At 52.9% G+C, this 22499-nt stretch overlaps 1 protein-coding gene across 2 annotated transcripts in view; it reads right to left on the bottom strand.

Moving 5' to 3' along the window:
• Positions 1–22499, bottom strand: part of GLIS1 (GLIS family zinc finger 1) — a 209339-nt gene that overhangs the window by 74931 nt on the left and 111909 nt on the right. For both annotated transcript variants that reach the window (XR_006734181.1, XM_045547975.1), the window contains exons 2-3: positions 7035–7212; positions 3353–4217 (exon numbers count right to left, since the gene is read on the bottom strand). Coding sequence is in view for 1 of the 2 variants with exons in the window: in XM_045547975.1 (XP_045403931.1) it covers positions 3353–4217; positions 7035–7212 (1043 nt within the window). In the remaining variant the exon portion in view is untranslated. The remainder of the gene's footprint in view (positions 1–3352; positions 4218–7034; positions 7213–22499) is intronic.

Raw genomic sequence — 22499 nt, 5'->3', positions numbered from 1 at the left:
AGGCGTCGCGTCGGTATTTGGGTTGGACGCACAGCCTTGTTATCGTAACGCGGACGAAGCCCCACATTTAATAAGGCTAAGACAACTCGGGCAACGTCAGAAACATAACAGGATATTGCAAAGAGATTAGGGAGCTTCCTCTGGACAGCGTGGATGGGCCGTGTGGAGGGCAGGGTTGGGGGCGGATGGTGCAGTTTCCCCGGGGAGGGCCGGAGAATCCCTGTCCCAGGCCTGGCCCGAGGACTGCACTGCCCGGGCAGAGGGGAGCCGGGCTCCTCTCGGCACAGCGAGGCCCGCCGGGTGCCGGAGCAGAGGCTCCACGGGCTAAATGCAAACCAGCTGCGAGGATGGAGTATTACAGTTGGATGGGGTGGGGAGAGGCTTACCTCATGAAAGAACTGTGGAAACGGCTGCTGGAAAGATAATAAAAGGATTAACTGCTATTTTAGTGGGCCATTTACTCTTCAATCAAAATGTCTCATCTATTTCCTGTTCTCCAGAGGCTCTGGGTCCAAAATTCCTTTGTCTATTACAGTGCATGGTAGCACAGGCCTGTCATGAGAAATTAATAATTTTACAGGGAAAGGAGATTTTATTTATCTGGGTGTGGGTTGGGGCCCGCCCCTTCCCCTGGGTTACCCACCCCCATGGCAGGCAGGAGGGGCGCAGGGGAGGTGCAGAGAAGAGAGCACCTCCCCCGCTGCTCCAGATGGTGGCACCCAGCAGGGCTGCCCCAAGACCCCGGAGAATCAGTTTAGCAGAAGGTTCACACAAACATGAGCGTTATAGTTTAGAGAGATGTAGGTTCAAATTCCAGCCCAATGGTTGCTAGCTGTGTGACCTCAGGCAAGTAATTTTTCTTACTGTTACTACTATGATTCTCAGCCTCTGTTATTATTGTTACTGTTGTTATTGTTTGTCTCCAACAGCTGTGTGACCCAGGCAAATGATGCACTCTTTCTGAGCCTCAGTTTCCCCCTATGTAAAATGGGGCTAACAGTATCTACCCCACAGAGTTGTGTGAGGACCACACGGGGGTATCACTTAGAGGAGCACCCGTGCCGTTAGCACTCAGGAGCTGCTTGCCGGTATGAGCATCACCATAATCCTAACCCTGCAAGAGGCAAGACCAAGTTTTCTCACAGGAGCAAGAGGAAGGCCAGCCGGACCCTGCTGAACCTTTGTTTCTCCATCTGTCAAAACCCTTGGTTTTACAGGACTCATAAAGATTAAATGCAATCATAGGTTAGTGTAGACATGGCTCAGACGTCATCTCCTCCATGAAGCCCTTCTGGGCCTCCCCTCCTGGGCCTGTGCAAACTCCATCCCTGGACCTGTCGCTGATCTCCCACCCCTCCCTGAGTGTGAGTGTCCTCAGGGCAAGGACCATGGCAGGTCCAGGTCTGGGTCCCCTGGGCCAGGCATGAGCCAGGTGTAAGCCAGTGTCTGGGGGAGTCAGATGATGTCCTGGCAGCCTGGCCCAGGAGAGAGATCGTGGGACTGCACCGAGCAACCTGGGCCCTGACCCCTCACTGGGCCTCCACTGCCCAAGCTAGAAAATGGGCAGGGGAGGCCTAGATCCTCTCCACGACCCCCAGCATCCAACAGAGACACTCCCGGTGCCGATTCCACACAGAGGCTCCACTGTGAGAAGGCCACTGACCACACCGTGTCAAGGATCGTTCGGGTCACGGAGCCTCCACCCAGGCCCCCACAGACACCCATGAGCTCACACACGGGAGAAAAGGCATGAAGGACTGTGGCTCAGCGGCTGTCGGCTCCAGGGTCTCAGGGAGACGCGGGCCCATCCATCTCCCGGGAGGCCTGGCCTGGCCCGCAGGCTCTGCCTGTTGGTCATCTCCTTCCAGGAGGGGCACGTACAAGACCCCAAACGAATGAGGGCATGCCCAGGGCTAGCCCAGCCACCAGCACTCCCTCCAGTATCCACTCAGCCAAAGGCACAGGATAAAGTCAAATTCTCAGCCTGCTCAGTGAACCTCTCCCCACCACCCCTGCACACACCAGGATGCCAGCCTCCGTCCTCCTGCCTCCCCTCGGCACAGGCCATTCCCTGCTGCTAACTCGTGTACAAAGTGAACGTCTCTTCCTTCAAGGCCCAGCCTCCTGGAAGCTGCAGGAGCTGGCTGATCCCGCCAGACGGCAGCTCACAGCCACGCAGGCAGGTGGGGCCCCGAGGGTTAGCACCTTGCCCCAGCAGGGCAGAGTTTATGCTACCGGCTGCCAAGATTCCTGCCTCCTTCCCAGCCCCTACCTATGTCACCCTGGGCTCTGAGCGAGGACACTGGGCCTTCCCAGACTGAATGCTCCATGAGGAGGGGCCCAGCAACAGGGTCAGTGTGCAAGTGTAAAAGAACTTGACCTTGGCTACAACACCGGCCTCTGCAGACGAGATGTGCTGCTGCCCTGATGGCTGGGCAGATGGACCAGTGGCCCTGGAGGCCCATGGTTCTCGTCATGCAAACACACCAAGGCCCACCCTGCCACTCCCAGGCAGGCGCCTCTCTTGGTAGGACAGCTGGGCCTTGAGGGCAGGCACAGAGATTAGGCTGAGGATATCAGGGAGTAAGACCAGGCTCCCAGCCTCTGACACAGAATTCTACCGCAGCAAGAGCGGAACGCAGAAATGACCAGCCAGAAGGGCGGGAGACCTGGGTGCCTACAGTGAGTGCACGTGTGTGTGCATGCATGCTCACGCCTCTCTCTCTCCCTCCCCAGAAACCTCCATCTCAAGCCCAACCAGAACACTGCTGGTGCTACCAGGGCCTTAGCTACCAAGCAAGCCTTGGCTTTACCCCCAAGTGTGCCCGAGGGCCCACAGCTCTCAAGCCGGGTGCCTGACCCAGTGCTCCCTGGTGGAAGCCAAGGCCCTAGGCAGCTCCAGAAGACCCAGGGAGCCTGTCTGGGAAGGGCCTAGTGCTGGACAAGAGCACGTCCTCCACGCCTCACTTGGCCACCAGCAGGTGGGACACGGAGCACATGTATGTAAAGAGAAGGCTGGCCAAGGCTGCCCTGACCTAGGGCACACGTGCCCTAGGCACACGTGCGTGGCATGGGCCCTGTGTCATGCTAAGGTACAGCTAATGCCCCCTGACAGGTCACCTGGCAAGTCCTAGGGGCCCCTCTGCCAGGGTTCCCAGTGCTGGGGCACTGACCATGTTGAGCAGTGGCCACATTCACAGCATTGGTCCTTCCCTCCTCAGCCACAGAGATCTCAGCCAGCCCCAGGTAAGGAGCCCCAGGTAAGGAGCCCCAGGTGGCCTCCCCAGACAGTGAGGTGGTGCCGCTCTGCCTGCCAGGCAGGGGTGAGGCCTGGTGGCCAGTGGGAACTCACCATGCACTTGTTGGGCTTCTCGCCCGAGTGCACCCTCATGTGGATGAGCAGCTTGTAGCGGGCATTGAAGGGTTTGTAGCGGCGCACGCAGCCAGCCCAGAAGCAGGTGAAGTCCTCGCCCTTGCGCTGGTCTATGTGGCTCTTCTCGATGTGCCGCACCAGCTCCTCCTGCTGCTCGTAGGCTGCACAGCAGTCCACCCAGCGGCACGCCTGCCGCCCGGCCACCGCCCCGCCTGCCAGGCCCAGCCCCAGGCCTCCGAGGCCCTGGCCAGGTGGCAACTGAGGCAGGGGGTAGGGGGGTGGCAGACCCTGCTGGTGAGGCCCGAAGAGCTCAGAGAACTCATCTGCAGGCTCCTGCTTCAGGAAGGCCGCTTTCCGGCAGGCTTCAAGTTGCAAGCTGCCCTCATGGCTGTCAGTGGGTACAGGGCCAGGGCGGGCCCGCTTGGGAGGGCCCCCCAGGTCCCCCGGCAGAGAGGGGCTCCGGAGTCCATTTACACAGGTGACCAGAGCCGTCTGGGAGGAGCGGATGATGGGGGTGACGTCGGAGGAGGCTGAGGAGGTGGGGGGCAGGCCCAGGAGGCAGCAGTGCTTCAGGCTGCCCTCGGGGAGGTGGGCCTCGGGCTGGGGGCCCAGGCCAGAGCTGGGCTCGCTGCCTAGAAGGTAGCAGGAAGGTGCAGGGTTGGCGAGGCCTTGGCCAGGGAGGTCCAGGTCTGTGTGCAGGCCGGTGGCTGGCGGGGCCCGGCAGTGGGCAGGCAGGGGCGTGCGGGCCTCTGCCATGGCCTGGAAGTCAGGCAGGGACTCCTGCTTGATGTGTTGTGTGGTTGGGAGGCCACCGTTCACGTATGTAGCCTGGGGCCTGGGTGACCTGGAAGACAGTGGCCAGAGAGGTCATGAGAGGGTGGGCACTCCACGGGGGGAAGGCCCAGGCAGGGGCTGGAGGAGAAGCTGAGGACCGAGGGACAAGGAAGCTCAGAGCAGGAGGGGAGGTGACGGCTGGAAGCAGAGAGAAGGAACAGGGACTGGTTATCTGGAAAGCCAGGAAGAGTGGGGAGGAAAAGGGGAGAGAGAGAAAGAGGAGACTGAGGAGGCAGGAGAGCTGGGTGACTGAGTGTGACGAGCAGAAAGGCCCCTCTTTCGCCCCAGCCCAGCCCAGCCCCGCAGCCTGGGATGCCATCCCGACGGGTGCACTCTGGAGGAAGAAGGCTGAGGCTGGCACTGTAGGAACACCCAGGTCCAGTGTGTTTTAAATTCCACTTACATGTCCTATAAATCTTTCTTAATTTTTGTAATCTTTCTTAACTTCTAGAAATGCTAACTGTATGAAGTTTTGCCCCAAGCAGCCTGTCTTTCCCACTGTTAACGTCAGCGAGTGGGGTTTGAAGCGCGGTCATGTGACAGGGCATCTCAGGAATAACTGAGGAACAGCTTCTGGGGCAGGAGGTCCCAGGGTTTCAGGCCCAGACGCTGTGATTGAGTAAAACGCAATTTGGTGGAGAAGCCGCAGGCAGGCCGGGCAGGGCAGCGCACGAACACAGGGTCTGAGCCAGGCTCGGCCACACTCCAGCCGTGCGAACTCGAGCAAGGTCCCTGCCACTCTGGCCTGTCTCCTCGCGAGAGTGAGGACAGGATGGGGGGGGGGCGCTGGGTTTTGCCGTGTGGCTGTCTTTACCACGTGGGTGGTACACGGGTGCCTAGAGAGCGCCTCTCCCAAACCTGGGGCATTCCCTGTGCCCACTGCACGGGAGGCCAGGTTTAAGGAACACGGGAGACCCCTGTACTGAAGCACCCACCATCCTGGGTGGGGGGACCAGGCAAGGTGCAGACAGAGACACCAGGGCCTGCCTGTCCACAGAGCACTCTGAAAAGGGGAGAGGCCAGGAGCGGGATGTGGTGCTGAGAGTCCGAGAAGCCCCCCCATGGCTGGCTGGGCAGAATAGGAGACCTGGTGCTGTGCCCACAGTCTGGCTAGGATACCCATGCAACCTCACCCCATCTAAGCCTCAGTTTCCCCACCTGTGAAATGATGACTAAGCCTCTCTGCCTCAGGGGGCAGCTGCCGGGATGGCAAGAGGGCCCTGTGACAGCCCTCTGGGAACGGGGTGGCAGGGAGGAGAGAGCTATTATCACGCTGCTCTACTGCCGCTGTCCTGGGCTCTCTGCAGCTGGTGCTGTGGGTCATCACCTGTCCCTCTGCTTCCCATGGTGGCCTTCCAGCCCCAGCCCCTCCCTCCCTGGCATCCTGCAGCTTAAGCACCCCTGGCTCCAGCCATGAGGGAAAGGGAAAGGAAAGGGACAGGGAAGAAACAAAGTCAGAGCCCAGAGGCCCTCAGACAGCATGAGCTCCAGCCCCAGCACACACACAGCAAAGAAAGCCACAGGGAACCTCAATTCTCAAAGAAAAATGATTGCGCACGGGAAGAGTGAGCCTCCTTCTATTTCGTAGTGTCCCCACTGCAGAGCTCCCAGGAGAACATAAGCTCCATCGGGGAGATCTTTGCTTCTTCTGCCAAGGTGCCCCGGTGCCAACCACCGTGCCTGGCACACGGTAGGCACTCAGCAAACAGCTGGTGAGGGAATGAGCTGCAAAGCAGCAGCTGGGCCAGGTGTTAGAATCTCTGGCGCATGGAGCAGGCCTCAGGCCAGCAGCCCCAGGCAGAGGGTGAGGGTTCTAGGGTTCTGGGGTTCTAGGGCTGGGTGGGTGTGCACAGAGGCCTGTCTGTGACTGGGTTTGCTATCAGCAAACCAGAGGGCACCAAGGCTGCCATGGTTTGAATATCCGTCCCCTCCAAAACTCATGTTGAAACTTGATCCTCAATGTGGCAGTACTGAGAGGTGGGTCCTTTAAAAGGTGATTGGGTCATGAGGGCTCTGCCCTCATGTATGGATTAATGTGTTCATGGGTTATCCCGGGAGGGGGACTGGTGGCTTTATAAGAGGAAGAGACCTGAGCTAGTGTGCTCAGCCCCCTTGCCATGTGATTCCCTGTGCCACTGCCGGACTCCGTAGAGAGTCCCCACCAGCCAGAAGGCTGTCACCAGATACAGCCCCTCAACCTTGGACTTCTCAGCCTCCAGAACTGTAAGAGATAGATTCCTTTTCCTTATAAATTACATAGTTTCAGGTATTCTGTTATAAGCAACAGAAAATTGACTAGGACAAAAGCTCAACTGGGACCCTTCTGGCCCAATATGCAACCTGATGACATGCCCTTGCAGAGGTGACGTCACCGGAAATGCACAAGCACTGAATGGTCACCTGGCAGGGCTTGGTGGGACAATGGCTCCCTGGGGCAGGAGATGGCACGGGGAGGACTCCCTCTCTGCCCTAAGCACAGCTCAGGGTTGGACACTGTATGATCTCTGAGCTGGGTGTTTCTTCCCCAACCTAACCCTGAATCTTCCTCCTCTGAAAAGACGGATTCTTTGTGGAAAGCCGCCTCAGCTCGTGCAATGGACAAACACCTCAATAACACCATCTCTGTGTCCCTCATAAGGCCCCGGCCAAGCAGGAGGTGCAGAGTCCAGGCCCGGCATCCATCATTGTGCTGCTGGGCACTCTCATGCCTCCGTGTCCCGTGTGTCATGTCCCGGCAGCCACGCAGACTAGCTGAGGCTCTGAGGCCCTTGGTCCTTGGCCTCCCAGGAGTGTCCACAGAAGCAGCTCGTGGAGGAGGAGCACGTACCTGTTTGGGTGGGGGAAATGCAGCAGCCTCTCGCAGGCTGGGGGTTGACCCCGGGGTGGCGGGGTTCCCGTGGGGAGAAACAGGCCCTGGCAGCAGGTGGGGCCGGGGCCCTCAGCAAGGTCCAGGTCCAGCAGGCTCTTCTCCGAGCCCGGGGTGCAGTGGCCGTAGCTCCCGTTCACTAGGCAGAGAAAGACAGGGAGAAAGGAGACAACGTGAGTGGGCGTGGCCCGCAGAGGGGTGTAGGGAGAGGGCGGTCACTGGGGTATAGGTGGGACAGAGCACCGGGAGCCTACACTAACTGCACCCCTGCTGCGTTAGAGGCATTTAATCCCCCCCCCCGAATCAAGCAAAACAGCATCTGTTACTGCCGGTACCAAACTGTATCACACCACGGAAACACAGCACAGTCATGCACACCTGTGTCCTCTGCGTCTCCCTGACAGCCTAACCACCTCTGCCCTGCCTTGCCCCGCAAGGCAGGGGGTTTTATTTACTGAGGCAGTAGATGTGAAAGTGTTGAAGAACTATATAAAGTGTAACAAAAATGTTCAGCATGATTGTTATCAGCTCCTTCCCTCTCTGGGCCTCAGTTTTCTCACCGACAGATGAGGAATACTAATCTGGAAACTCTCTCTTCTTAGGCTTTCTGCCCTGCCACCTCACACAGTGATGCTAAGGACAAAAGGACATGAGCTTGGGGGCCGGACAGACCTCGATGTGAGCCCCTACTCTGCCCCAAACCAACCTGTGACTCAGACAAACTGCATGTCGGCTGAGCCTCAGTTTCCCCTGTGTAGGACGGGGAGCGTCACGGCAGATCCCTGGTGATGCTGCGGGGTCCTGAGAGCAGAGGCGCAGAGCCCCTAGCACAGTGCTGGAACCCGGCAGGTGCCCCAGGAATGGAAACTTCTTACTGTCAAACAGCACCAAGTGCCTTACAGATGCGATACAGCATCACCAGGCCCAGTGCTGTCCAAGCGCTGTCAACACTGAGCAAGATAAACCATTACGATGTGAGAAAAGCTGATCCCAGAACACGGTCAACTCCTTAACATAAGACCAAGGACAATAACAATAAAAGCAGCATGTATTGAGCAGTAGGTGCAGGCCCTGGGCTGGTGGTTCACACCACTGTCTCATTTGAGCATACCTACTGCCAGTGGAGGGAGATATGAGTATTATTATCCCCATTTTACAGAGAAGAAAACAGAGGCTCAGGAAGGTGCAACTACTCACCCAAGAACACACAGCTAGGAAGGCTCCGGGATGGATTTCCCACCCAGGTCTGTTAGACCCAAGCCTCACATCTTAATCCCTGTGCCGTAAGAAGAGGCCTTTAGTGAGCCCAACCCCGAGGATCCACCTCCCCTAACCCTAATTCTAGCCCATCCCGAGGCAGTGCCTCCAGCACATGACTATCCGTGTGCCAAGGCCAGCCACTCGGTGCCGACTTGCCAGTGCCCACGGCGCTGGACGAGCACTAGGTATTCGCCTGCAGAGCACTTGAGTTATCGGACAAGCATGCAAAGCCCGAGAGCTCCTGGGCGAGTGGGGGTCTCCAGGTTCCCAGACGCAGGCGAGCTTGCCCAGAGGACTCGTCTGAGCGCTGCCCCCTGCCACCTTCCCGGCCCCAGCTCGGCCCGTCCTGCTGCGTGGAGCGCCTGTTCCCGCTGGCCTTGGCTGCTACCCGGCCAGCCCCTCACAAGCTTATTTTTTAATAACTTGGTTGTTTTTTAATTAAAAAGAAATCCCTGGTAACAAATGTGAATGGCCTGAGTTAATGAAAGCAGGCTGCCGCTCGTTTAACTCCGTCTCTGCTTGGCCGTCTTTGCCTTTTCCAAATCGTTTCTGCATGCGATTTTATTGTCCCACTGAGGCAAGCCCTGGGACTGGGCCTCAGAAAACTGTGGATAATTTTATGACCATTAATAGCATTTGGAGCAGAGAGAACTTAATCATCACATGGGGCTGTTGCGCCAGGATCTTTCTCCCAGAGGCTTGGGTGGGGGTGCAGCGCTGAGCTCCCTTCAAGGACCCACCAGGCCCTTTGGGGGGCTCTGGCTTCCTTCCCCCCTCATTCCCATGGGAGGCTGTGTGCAGCAGAGGAAGGTGGGCCCTGGGAACGGCTCTGGGAGCCCACCGCGCCCTCCAAGGGCCAAGCCTGTGAGGCAGGCTCAGTGCAAGGTTTGTAGAGATTGGTATCTTTGACCAGGCTCAGGGTACCTAAGAGGCTGGGCCGCAATTCAGGCCCAGATCTCCCAGACTTCAAAGCCCATGTCCGGCTGCCTCTTGATCAATGGCTGAATAACTGCAGACCCCCAAATATGTATCTCCACCTTGGACTCCAGTGGAGATCATGCTACAGAGCCTCTGGGAAAGTTAAAAGTAAAACCATGACAATGACTCCCAAGCTTTAATCTTTGCGATAACTGTCAGGTGGGGAAGCCCACCCCAACCACAGACGAGGATATGAAGGCTCAGAGAGGTCAGGCAGTTTGCCAGTGTCACACAGAGAGGAAGGGGCTGAGCTGAGATCAAACTCATCACCTCCGCGGGAAGAAACAGTCATCATTCAACAAACTATTGGGGACTGTTAGCTGCTTCTCCTCTAGATACAGTAAAAGGTTTTCCTGCAATAAATAAACCAGCCGGCTTTGGGAAGGAGGAAGAAGGAGCCTCTTAGGTCACAGTTTGGCACTGCCTGGTGCTCCAAGCCCACGTGAGCCCTGTCTCCTGTGACCCTCACAGTGCCCTGGGTGAAAACACAGACCTCCCAACCTTACAGAGGGACACTGAGCACCAGAGCCGGCCAGTGGCCACCCCAGGTCCTATACAATTGCTGCACAGCCGCGGCCCAAGCCAAGGTCTCCCAAAGCCTACTCTCTGCCCCAGGCCACCTGCATCCCCAGAGGCTGGAAGTTAAAGCAGAGGCTGGAAGTTAAAGCAGAGGCTATACTGTGTGTCCCAGAGATGCTGGCACCACTGGGAAGACATGGGTACTGTCACCTCTGCCTGCCACAGGCTGAAGTCTGCCAGGGAAGATGTGGGCACTGCCTCCTGCCTATTGTCTTGCCTCTCTGTCCCCAAGGGCATCACAAGACCCAGGTCGGGGAGGGCCACTACTGAACTCTCTCCATCTCCAGGGAGTGGGGATGGATCTTTCCCTGGGAAAGCCGGGGAGGTAGAGGGGCACATTGCCCCGCTGGCCTGGGACAGGAGAGGGGTGCCCTGGGAAGGGGCTGGGACCCAGCACCCATGTCTCACTCTGTGCCACAAGGACCAGGAGCAGACCTCTCGGCTGGCTTTCTCCATGTACAGGAAGATCCTTTGGAGGCTGGGAGGCTGACTGGGTTCTATGTTCATGTTTACAAGTTGGTGAGAAATCTTAGAATGCCAGGGTTGGGACTGGCTGATCGTCTGTTTCATTAATAGATAGGAAACTGAGGCTCAGAGAGGGAAAGGACCTGGCCTGGTCACACAGCAAAACCATGGCAGAGCCTGGACTGGCACCTCTGAAGCTAGGTAGGAATCTGGTTTGGTTTTCTCACCAAGCCTCAGTTTTCTTATCTATAAAATGATGCTAACACCTACCTCACAAGGTCGTGGTGACAAGTGAGATTATCAACAGCAATGTATTTGGCGTGGTGCCTAGCTCGTAGCAAACCACTTGAAAAGTAATGTTGATGATAGTTACTTCTACTTTTCCCTGAGCTCAGGGCAGGGAGACGGGGCCCTGTATGGGACACGTTCCATCCCCAGAAAGGTCAGGCCTGTGTGTCTCTGAGGCCAGACTCAGAAAACCCCCCAAGACTTTGGGTTCACCAAATGCAGAACTGGGTAGCTTGAACGAGGTCATAGCCAGCAAATCTAAAGCAAATAGCTCCAGTTACACACCAGAGAACTTTGCAAATTACCATAATGACTTGGCAATAAAGTGGCACCACATATAAAGTGATCCCCACAAGAATTTTAATTTATGCTGAAACCTGCCAAGTCTGCCTGAGAGTGGACAATGATGCATTCAGCATCTCAGGCCCAGATGCCACCTCCTTGCAGCCCAGGGGCAGCCAGCAGCTGGGTCCAGGAAGGCCTACATGGTGACTGCCTTTTGTCCATCACCAAGCAGCTTCTAGAGCCTACCAGGTACCAGGCTGGTGATAGGGCACTGCACTTTACAGTTTATAAAAAATTTTCACAGCCATCCCCTGTGAGTGTCATTACAACCCTCAGCAGTTGGCTGGGCAGTTTCAGGGGGGGCAAGTGATTTGCCCAAGCTCACACAGCAAGTATAGGGCTCAGAATTACCTGACTCAGCCATCTAGTGAGCAGACTTTTTCTGTAAAGGGCAAAACAGTAAATAATTTAGGCTTTGTGAGCCATACAGTCTCTGCCGCAACTACTCAACTCTGCCATTGTACCATAAACAAAATGTAAACAAGTGAATGGGGCTGTGATCCAATAAAACTTTATTTAGAAAAACAGATCACTGGCTCTTGGGATGTTAATCTGCCAATCCCCAATCTCACGCAGCAGTTAGAGAGACAGGGATTCAACATCTGAAATGATCCTACTTTCCCACGTCTGTAAAATGGGGAGAATTTCACAGGGTGGAATTGATGGTATGAAAATTACTGTCAAATACTGAATGCAGGGCTGGCCTCTGGTGGCCATTCAATAAACAGAAGTGCCTTCAGCCTGGCTCTCGGGGCTTCCACAAGCTAAGCTCCCCCATCCACCCTGGTGTTATCCTCACACCCCCATGACGCCTCGCCAGCCAATCAGGTGGCCTGATTCTTCCAAAGGCCCCTGGGCCCTCAGAGCCCATCGGAAATACATCTACATCTCCTCCTGGAACATTCCCTGACCTTCCACCTTCCCTCCTGGTCTCCCGTCCTCCCTGAGCCCCACCTACAGCTCACAGCAGTCCCTGCAAAGAGCTGCCATCTGGGGTGCTGCGGTACACCCAGCACATGCCAAACGCTCTACAAGTTTTATCTCTAAATCTTTACAACATCAGAGCTGGATTACGGTACTCTGTATTGCCACACTGATGCCTCTAAGTGCAAGTAACATCCTGCCTCCCCTATGAGTCTGAGAAACCCCTCAGGACAAGGATCTTGGAGCCCCAGAGCTGCTGAATGTTAGTGTGTCCCTAGGCATGACTTTCTCTCACTGACTTCACATATTGAAGAGAAAACAGGGGCCCAGACTGAGGAAAAGGCTTGTCCTAGTCACACAGCAAGTAGGGTCTCTAGATCCCTGGCCCCTCCTCCCCCTCCCCCGCAGCGGAGATTCCCCACCATCCCTAGCACAGTCAGGCCCACAGCAGGTGCCTGGAAATGCTGAGAGGGTGGGTGGCTGGAAGGATTGTCCCAAGTTCACTTTCATGCCTAGTATGAGCCAGACACTGTGACTTAGGAGAACTGAAAAACGCCTTGTCACACACACACAGCTAGGTTGAAGGCCTCCTCCACCATTAACTTTTGGGCTTTTTGACCCTAGATGGTGACTTTGCCCTCTGAAGCTCAGTTTCTTCATCTCTAAAATGGGCATAAGAATCCCAGCTCCCGGGGGGTGGCTGTGAGGATTCAGTGAGGTAATATATGTGGAGTTTCTGGCACCGTGCCTGCCGCAGGTGACACTTTGATAAAGGTCCCTCTGTGGCTGTCTTTATAGGCAGGGAGACACGGTCACAGCCTCCTGGTGCAGGCCTGCCCTCCTGGGCAGGGAGTGCTGGCAGCCACGGAAGGGCAGCCTCAGGCCAATGGGGTCTTCCCCAGGAGTCTGAGCACAGGCTCTGCAGGTTTGGTCAGGGCACAGCAGGGCTGCACCCCCTCTCTGAGCCTCAGCTTTCCCCTCTGTGCAGTGGGCATGCTAGGCGAGGCCCCGGCAGGGGGCACCACAGAGATCACAGCGCAAGACACTGCGCTTCCCACTTCCCAGATCCAGGGAGGGCGAGTGGCTCGTTTAAGGGCACAGCAGAGGTGGAGCCCGAGCTGTGTTCACTTCCTGACCCTTCCTGCCTTGCTGTGCTGCCTCATCGCCCCATCTTTTCCCTCCTCACGAAGCCCGGAGGCTGGAGGCCAGCAGGGAGAGGGGGCTTCTGAAAGAGGAGCAGCAGGAAGGCGGACGGCCCGGCAGACGGGTCAGGCAAGGCCCCCTCGCCACCCCCTCGCTTGCCTGGAGCCGCCTCCGGTGTTCACGGCCACCAGGGGGGCAGTAACCTCGGCAGGGCCTCCAGGGCGGCAGGCCTGATGCTCCAGGCCTCACGCCGGGCTTATGGCCGCCCGCCATCTCTTATCCCAGACCGCAAGGACCCCATAAATTCCCCTTTAAAGCTAAGCTAGATTTACAGGGACTCGGGCCAGTAAAACCTGAGCAGGCTCACCTAAGGCCTGCGCTGCAAAGAAACCCGAGCGAGGCCGCGCCTCTGCCCCAGCCCCCGCCAGGAAGCCAGCGGCCTGCGCTGGTCACACGTGTGGGTGCATGTAAGTATGCAAGCCAACACACAGAGGGGCCAGCTTTGCCCTCGGACTCTCTTACTGCTACCAAATTAGACACATTTATTGTAGAAAACATTATAAAAAGAACCCAGGCGACAATTAGAAAATAGGTATCACCTATAAGGCCATGGGCCAGAGAGAGCCACAGCAGACAGGAGGACAAAATAACCTCTGTGGTATGTTCCTATGTATCTACATGGTTTTGACCAAAAAAAAAAAAGATAACATACACATTTCCTTATTCTCTGCTTTTTCTATTTAGTAACATATCATAAATACTGAAGTTGAAGGAGTGCCCATTACGTGCCAGGCACAGTACTAGTCTCCTTCCTTGCCAGTATTGCAACCCCCATTTTCCACAGGAAGACTAAGGCACTTGCCCATAGTCACGCAGCAGGTAAATGGGAGAATCGAGGTGCAAGGCCAGCTCTATCAGACTTGGAAGGCACTGCTGACCCAGACACTGTTCGACATCACTAAGGGACATACAGGGCTTCCCCATGTATTAGTCAGCTGCAGCTGCTATAACAAAATACCACAGCCTGGGTGGCTTAAACAACTGAAATTTATTTTCTCCCAGTTCTGGAATGTAGAAGTCCGAGATCAAGGTGTCAGTCAATCTGGTTTCTGGTGAGAGCCCTCTTCCTGGCTTGCGGACAGCAGCCTTCTCACCATGTCCTCCCGTGGCCTTTCCACGGTGCATGCGAGTGGGCTCTCTGGTGTCTCTTCTTAGAAGGCCATCAATCCTACCAGATCGTGACCCCACCCTTATGACCTCATTTAACTTTATTTCCACGGAGGTCACATCTCCAAATACAGCCATATCGGGTGTCAGGGCTTCGACATATGAATTTTGGGGGGATATAAACATTCAGTCCATAACACACAGTATCCATTCCCTCTTTTCCCTCCATAACAGGGTCCTATATTTCCTATATCTACCTTCGGACCTTGAGAAGGAGAGACAGTACAGCACAGCAGATAAGTGTGTGGATTCTGGGGCCAGAATGACTAGGTTTAAATCCTGGCTTTGCCATTTACTAGCTGCGTGACCTTGTCTAAGCCAAGTGACTTAGCTTCTCTGTGCCAGTTTATGAAGTTGAAATGGGTTAATGCACCATATACCAAGTACCTAGAACAGTACCTGGCACACAGTAGGCATACATAAGTGTCTGCTGTCATTGGTGTTATTAATCCCACTCCAGGGTGGGCTGTGAAAGGCCTGAGCCGATCAGCATGATCTCGCCTCCCCAGGTGAGTATCTCTTGTTTGATGACAGAAGAAAGAGCAGCCTCTACTCCTCTACACCTGACTGAGGAAGCATGTGGCCCTTCGAGCTAGTAGAAGCCGTCTTAATATTCCACGAGAAGTTGGCTGGAGGACATTGTCAATAACCTGAGGCATCTCAACCAGAGGAAGAACAGAGAAACTAAGTCACAACACCGGCGGCACCAAGAACCTTCTGTGTGAATCAGTAGAGCTCCGTAGTGTTTTAAGCCTGTCCCAGATTGGTTTTCTGTCACAACCCAAAGTATCCTTATTAATACAATATTCTTCTACAAAAGTTTTTATCCACTCTGATAATCTTTGTCTTTAATTTGAATATTTAGTCCATTTATACCATTTACATTTAATCAATTACCACATATTTGGGTTTGAATCTGCAAATTTAGTATTTGTTTTTTATTTGTCCCACCTCTTCTAGGTTCTTTTTCTCTCCTTTCTTATCTTCTTACAGATTAATCCAGTATTTTTTTATTATTCCATTTTCTTCTTCTGTTAGTGTGTTAGATATGTATTCTTCTATATTAGTGGTTATCCTTTGACTTATTGCAATCTAATATAGATTACTGCAGTCATGTGTCTCTTAACAAGGATACTTTCTAAGAAATGCCTTGTTAGGTGATTCTGTTGTTGTGTGAACATCATAGAGTGCACTTACACAAACCTAGATGGTAGGGCCTACTACACACCTGGGCTATATGATATAGCCTATTGATCCTAGGCTACAAACCTGCATGGCATGTTGCTGTACTGAATACTGTAGGCCACTGGAACACAACGATAAGTATTTGCATATATAAACATATCTAAATACATCAAAGGTACAGTAAAAATATGGTATTATAATCTAACAAGACCACCATCCCTTTTGTTGTCTAGAACATTGTTATGCAGTGCAAGACTGTACTTTTACTACTTTCTTAACAGGGCAAGAACCTCAGGACTCTTAACTTTATTCATTCCCCTACACACACACACATACACACACACACACACACACACACACACACACACAAACTTTGGGTTTTTGTTCTTGTGTGTTTCAATTCTATATATTTAATATATATTTTAAACCTTACCAGATAGCATTAATGTTTTGTACAGTCAATATTTTAAAAAATACTTTCCCTTCCTCCTGCTTCCATATGGGGTCATTTTTGTTCTGCATTAAGATTTTTTAAAAATTGTGAGTCCACTGGCAAGGAATTCTCTCAATGTTTGTCTGAAAATATTTTATCTTTCTTTCTGAACAATATTTTTGCTGGGTATAGAATTCCAGGTTGGCAATTATCTTCTTTCAGTATATGACAGATTTATGCCACTGCCTTACGGATTTCATAATATCCATAAAGCCTTTTGAAGGTGCTGTATCTTCTCCCTCAACCCTGACAAAAGATTTTTCTCTCTAGTTTGACAAGACTATGATGTACCTAAGTGTGATCTTCTTTATATTTATTCTGCTTGAGGTTCATAGGGCTTCTTAAATATGTGGCACGATGTCTTCTGTCAGTTTTAGAAAACTGCTGGCCATTATCACTTCAGACGTTACCTTGCCCATTATCTTTCCCCTGTCTTTCTGGGGCAACAAGGTATGTTAGGCCTTTTAATGACATCCTATATATCTCCTTTGCTATTTTTAAAATTTTCCATCCTTTCTTTTTTTTTTCTTTTTTGAGACAGAGTCTCGCTCTGTTGCTCGGGCTAGAGTGAGTGCTGTGGCGTCAGCCTAGCTCACAGCAACCTCAAACTCCTGAGCTTAAGCGATCCTACTGCCTCAGCTTCCCAAGTAGCTGGGACTACAGGCATGCGCCACCATGCCCGGCTAATTTTTTCTATATATATTTTTAGTTGGCCAGATCATCTCTTTCTATTTTTAGTAGAGACGAGGTCTCACTCTTGCTCAGGCTGGTCTCGAACTCCTGACCTCGAGTGATCCACCCGCCTCGGCCTCCCAGAGTGCTAGGATTACAGGCGTGAGCCACCGCGCCCGGCCAATTTTCCATCCTTTCTTAGCTTCCATTTGTCAATCTGGATTTCATCTACTGACCTTTTTTTTCCAGTTCACTAATCCTTTCTTTAACTGCATCTAACATCTAAATCTATCTTTTGAGTTCTTAAATTTAGTTATTTTATTTTTGAGTTTTAAAATTTCCATTTGGAGGCTGGGCACAGTGGCTCACACCTGTAATCCTAGGACTCTGTGAGGCCAAGCTGGGATGATCGTTTGAGGTCAGGAGTTTGAGACCAGCCTGAACAAGAGTGAGACCCTATCTCTACCAAAAATAGAAAAAATTAGCCAGGTGTGGTGGCGCAAGCCTGGGCCAGCTATTCAGGAGGCTGAGGCAGGAGGATCACTTCAGCCCAGGAGTTTGAGGTTGCAGTGAACTATAATCATACCCTTGTACTCTATTCCGTGTGACAGAGCAAGATTCTGTCTCAAAAAATTAAATTAAGAGTTTAAAAAAATAAAATTTCCATTTGATTAATTTTTATTGTTTTCAGATCTCTGTTGAAATTTTCTATATGGTAATCTTTTTTCTTAAACATATTAATCACAGTTATTTTAAATCTTGTTTGTGATAACTACAACATCTAGACTAACTGTGAGTCTGTTTTTATTGTGGTTTTCCCCCTCTTGGTTCTGTTTCCAGGTATCCCTGTTAATTTCTGGCAGAAGGCCCAACACTGTGTATGAAATTCGTAAAGGCTCCAGGTGATGTTATCTTCCCCCATGGAGAATTTCATTTTGCTTCTTAAAGGCAGTTAAAAGAAGGAAAGATCATCTTAATCCAGTCTGGGAGTTAGCTGTTTTAAAGATGGGCTTCAGGCTTTGTGAAAGTTTCTCTATTTCTGGTTCATCCTTTCTCCTAGGGTGCTGCCCTGCAGGGTCCTGGGGGTCATGGTGAGGATGTGGGTTTTATTCTGGTGTGGCAGGAAGCCATTGCAGGGGAAGAGCAGGGAGTCACCAGGCCCGACTGATGGTGTGGAATGATGTCTGAGGTTTGTGTTGAAAAAGACTTTAGAAGGAAAAGAGCAGATGCAGGGAAAGCAGTGGCTTTAGGATTAGGAGCATTTTTAAAAATCTCTCTATTCCAAGACCAGGCACTGTGGCTCACGCCTGTAATCCTAGCTCGTTGGGAGGCCAACGAGGGAGGTTCGCTTGACCCTAGAGCAACAGGGTCAGGACCAGCCTGAGCAAGAGTGAGACCTCATCTCTACAAAAATTAGAAAAATTAGCCGGATGTGGAGCACATGCCTTTAGTCCCAGCTACTTGGGAGGCTGAGGCAGGAGGATCACTTGACCCTAGAGCAACAGAGCAAGACTCAAAAAAAGAAACACACACACACACACAGAAAACTCTATATTCCCTTTTGGGATTGAAGGTACTGTTCTGTCTCCAGATTGTAATGATGGTAGCATGACGCTATGCATTAATCAGATCTCACGGAACTGTTCACACACGCACAAATTCACTGTAAATAAATTTACTGTAAATTTAAAAATAATTTTGAAAAAATCTCTATATTACATATTTCAAAATGTTTCATATTGTTTTCATAAAAAAGTGCAAAAAAAGCTTTGAGAATAAACCAAAAGCATAACTGGACTAGACTGCAGCCGCTAACTCGGCACAGACACCCCTCACCAGCACACGGGTCTGTGTGCAGTTGCCCACCCCTCCCAGCCCACCACGAGAAACTTGAGGGCAGGGGTCCAAGAGGGCAGTCCCAATGCTGGCCTGGGGCCCCTTGGGGCCCCTTCCCCTTAGGAGCATCCATGAGAGATAAGGCAGCTGACAGGAGGGATGTCGGGGCTTCCTCAGGGTGGACTGCGGGAGCCTCTGCCGTCTCCCCTCCTACTGCCCTCGCACGGCTCCCCAGTGACCCCCAGCTCCTTCCCCGGGGAGGCTGCACTGCTGACCACTGGCATCTCTCCAGGGGCCATGGACTCCATGCTGGGGTAGCAAACTGAGGGCCCAAGGAGCTGGCAGAAAAAAAGACTGAGAGTATTTAACACATTTTAAGTATCTCCCTGGGGTGGGGGAGGGGTGGCCTAGGAAATAAACCCCAATATGCGTTAAACGTTTCAGATTTTATGTTTTATAAAACTGAACTATTATGATTTCAAAATTCTATTATTCTCTCATTCTAAGATCATGCGATTTTATAAAACTAAGCATTTCAATAACTATGGTTCTAAGGGTCTATGATTTCATTAATCAAACATAAGGAGACTCTCAGATTCTGAGGTTGTAAAATTCCATGATTTCCTGATGCCAAGGCCTGCCATTTCCTAATATGCCCTGGAGCCCCACATGAGCCCCTGCCTGGCCCAAGTCACCAGGGAGCAACAGTGACAGTCACCAAAACCCGTTTGTTTTTACCCAGGCTCCAAACAGCCAGGACAGTAACAGAACAATGAGAAATCCAGAGGAAATGGCTGTTGAAACGTATTTAAAAACGTCTCATTACACAGCATCTCCAATGAAGGGGGCAGGCGGGAACTTCTCAAAAACAAACATATTCCATCTGTTTTTTCAGTAAATACAGGGCCATGAACGTTTATGTCAGGTATATATTTACTACTTCATATTTGGTCTTTTTTTTTAAACCTTCTTCTCTTAAATCAAGCTGATTAATTAATCAGTTAATGCTCATGTTGGTTTTTTTCCCCCCAAACATATGAAATCCTCCTTCAAACTGCTAAAAAATATATAAAGCACAAGAAGGAAGCCATGAGAGCAACGGGGTGGGGTAGGGGTGCCCAGCTCCAGAGGGTGGGAGGCAGCAACCCCAAAACCTTAGGACTCCCTCCCTCCACCCCAAATCTCTGCGGGAAAGAGCAGCAGTTCTGACGGAGAACATACAGGGAGACGTGGACACCTCAACCCTCCAGGAACAAGCACCACCCAGACACGCAGCACAGCAAGGGCAGCGGGAATGCTCCGCATCACTCAGACAGGCCCAGAATTTCTAGACTCTGTGGAAAAGATCATTTGTTCCACACTGCGGCCTGAATGGCTGGCAAAGCCTACAGAAGAAGTCACAGCTTTGGCTTCTGAAAAATCCCACCCCTACCTCTGACCTGAAACCACCCACCTCCCAGGGCCCCTACTCCAGAAAGCCTTCCTTGACCAGCCCCATTCCCCAGGGCTTCCCACTGTCCTCTTCTGCCCTCTCCCAGAGGACTGACAGCCAGCACTCCAGGCCGCACCCACAGCCCACCAGGTGCCAGGGCCCCTCAGCCATCACTGTGGCGGGGTTCCAAAGTGGATGTCCAGGGGGCATGCTGGACATTATCGTGGGGGGATGACTGAGAGCCACTGTCATTTAGTAGGGAGGAGCCAGGCGTGGCCAACTCACTGCCAAGAGTGGGTCTGTCCTACACTAACTTTTCAATATCATGCCAGATATCGAAAATACCTGTAAACAAGCAGCCTGGTCATCTAAGCCTAGAACATAGCTTCATTTTACACTTAAACACAAAGTGCTTTTTTCATGGTTTTAACATTCACTAAATTTTCCAGGAATGGAACTACCATGTAAATTGAGGAAAAGCTGTAGTGTGTTTTGTTTGGAACTTGACCAGGAATTGTTCACCATTTCAGAAGGTCACGTCACCCTCGGCTGCTCTGCTTGTGACGTGTGCGTTTGCAGCCACCAGGTTTGGTGACGCTGCACACAGGTGGGAGCAACGGACGACTTCAGCCTGTCCTTGGGCACAGGCGCACCTGAGCACGTAGATGTGGGAATACATTACTTATAAGTCACTTCCCTTTTATTTCTTCTTCATATTATAATTCAAACATTATACGAGATTTTTTTAAAAGATGGAGCAGGCAGACTACGTTATAGGCGAATTTCATTTCAGGAGAGTAAAGGAAGCAGTACAAACAGGCCCTGTCAGGAAAAGGAAGTGGTGCTGAGTGCAGGCAGGGTGTCTTTTTTTTTTTTTTTTCTGAGACAGGGTCTCACTCTGTGGCCCAGGCTGGGGTGCAGGGGTGCCATCATAACTCACTGCAGCCTCCAACTCTTGGGCTCAAGCCATCCTCCCACCTCAGCCTTCTGAGTAGCTGGGACTACAGGTGTGCACCACCATGCCCGGCTACATTTTTTATTTTTATAGAGACGGGGTCTCACTATTGCCCAGGCTGGTCTCAAACCCCTGGCCTCAGCCTCCCAAAGCTCTGAGATTTCAGGTATGAGCCACTGTGCCCATCCCCCATGTCTTGATCTCTTTGAATCCCAGGGTCTGTTTCTGGATTCAGAGTCCTGAGCCCAGAGGTACCCACAGGAAGGCAGGTGTTGGGGTTCCCACGCGCGCTCCCCAGGGAAGGGGAGTTGGCAGCCCAGGCCCTGTGCAGGGGGCAGGAGGTGGGGCGTGCCAGGCTGGCTGCAGACAGCCGGGAGAGGCAGGGCTGGGGAGGGTCCCCCTCCACCCCCGGCAGGGCGATCTCCGGGCACTGGCTGATCAGCAGAGGCAGTTGGAGAGACCTTGGGACTGAGCTCACCTCCCCCCAGACCTTCCTCTTCTCCCGCTGTGCTCCCTATCCCACCTCCCCCTCTCCCTCAGCCCTGCTCTCCCCTCCCAACAGCTCCGTGCATCCCTTACCCCCCAGCCTCAGTCTGTGCCTCCATTCCAACCACCACCACCGTTCACTGGGATAGCAGTCTCTTCTCTCTGAACTCGACCCATCCGCTCCACCTCAACCAGCGTGATCTTTCTTAGGTACAAAATCTGATAGTGGCTCCCCTGCCTGTGAGACAACCTCTCAACACCTACACCTACACCAGGCACACGAGGTCCAGCATCTTCTGTTTGTTCCCGCCGCTCCAGCCTGTTGTCGGCCAGCTCCCAACATACTCCCTACCCTCCTGCACCCAAGTGCTCACCACACCCCAGACCTGTCCTGCTCCTTCTCCACCCTTGCCCTGTCTGTTCCCCTGGCCTGGCGCGCCCTCCCTGCATCCTCATGCCACCACTGCCCCCTGTGCACCGGTCAGTGCTCTCCTTGCATGGTGCAGTACTGGCTCTGGTGTAAGCACATCTGACGCCAGTCAGGACAGCAAATGCAGAATCCATCGGGGGAGAGCTGGGCTGGGCCTGGGATGACACTCAGATCTCTGCTGCCGGGAAAGACAAGAGAGACAAGAGGCCCCTTCTCTAAGATGCAGGCCCCTGGGGTGGGTCGCCAGGCCACAGACCCAGCTCTGGCCATTACAGCTTTATTGGTTAAAACCCACTGATTTCCCTCGAGAGATGGAGGATGGAACACAAGGAATATTTCCAGACATGTGTTTGAGGGAACATGCACAGCACCTCGCCGTGTTTTCACTGCAAACACGAGCAGGCCTCTCTGGGGCCGCGCCTTGGGCTGCGCTGGGCTGCACCAGCCCCCGAGGACCATGCTGCCCTGACTGCCGGGGCTGCGGGGGTGCAGGGGGCGCTCTAGGAAAACACAGCTGATGAGGGGCAGCCCACGCAGGGACACTGCTACTGTCACCAAGGACAAAGCCTGCGTGTAAGATGACACTTCACCTCCAAGGGCAGGAAGCAGCTTCTCAAGTAAGTAGCCCCGTGTTCAGCCCCAGCCCTCTTTTTCACACTTAAGGTCAAGAGTCCAAAGAAAGGACCCCTGGGCAGAAGCAGAGCCCAGCGTTCTAGGCCTTCCTTGGC

This window comes from Lemur catta, chromosome 3, assembly GCF_020740605.2.
Source record: "Lemur catta isolate mLemCat1 chromosome 3, mLemCat1.pri, whole genome shotgun sequence".
NCBI lineage: Eukaryota > Metazoa > Chordata > Mammalia > Primates > Lemuridae > Lemur > Lemur catta.
Note: the sequence above shows the minus strand (reverse complement) of the source record. Positions and strands in the feature narration are given on the sequence as shown.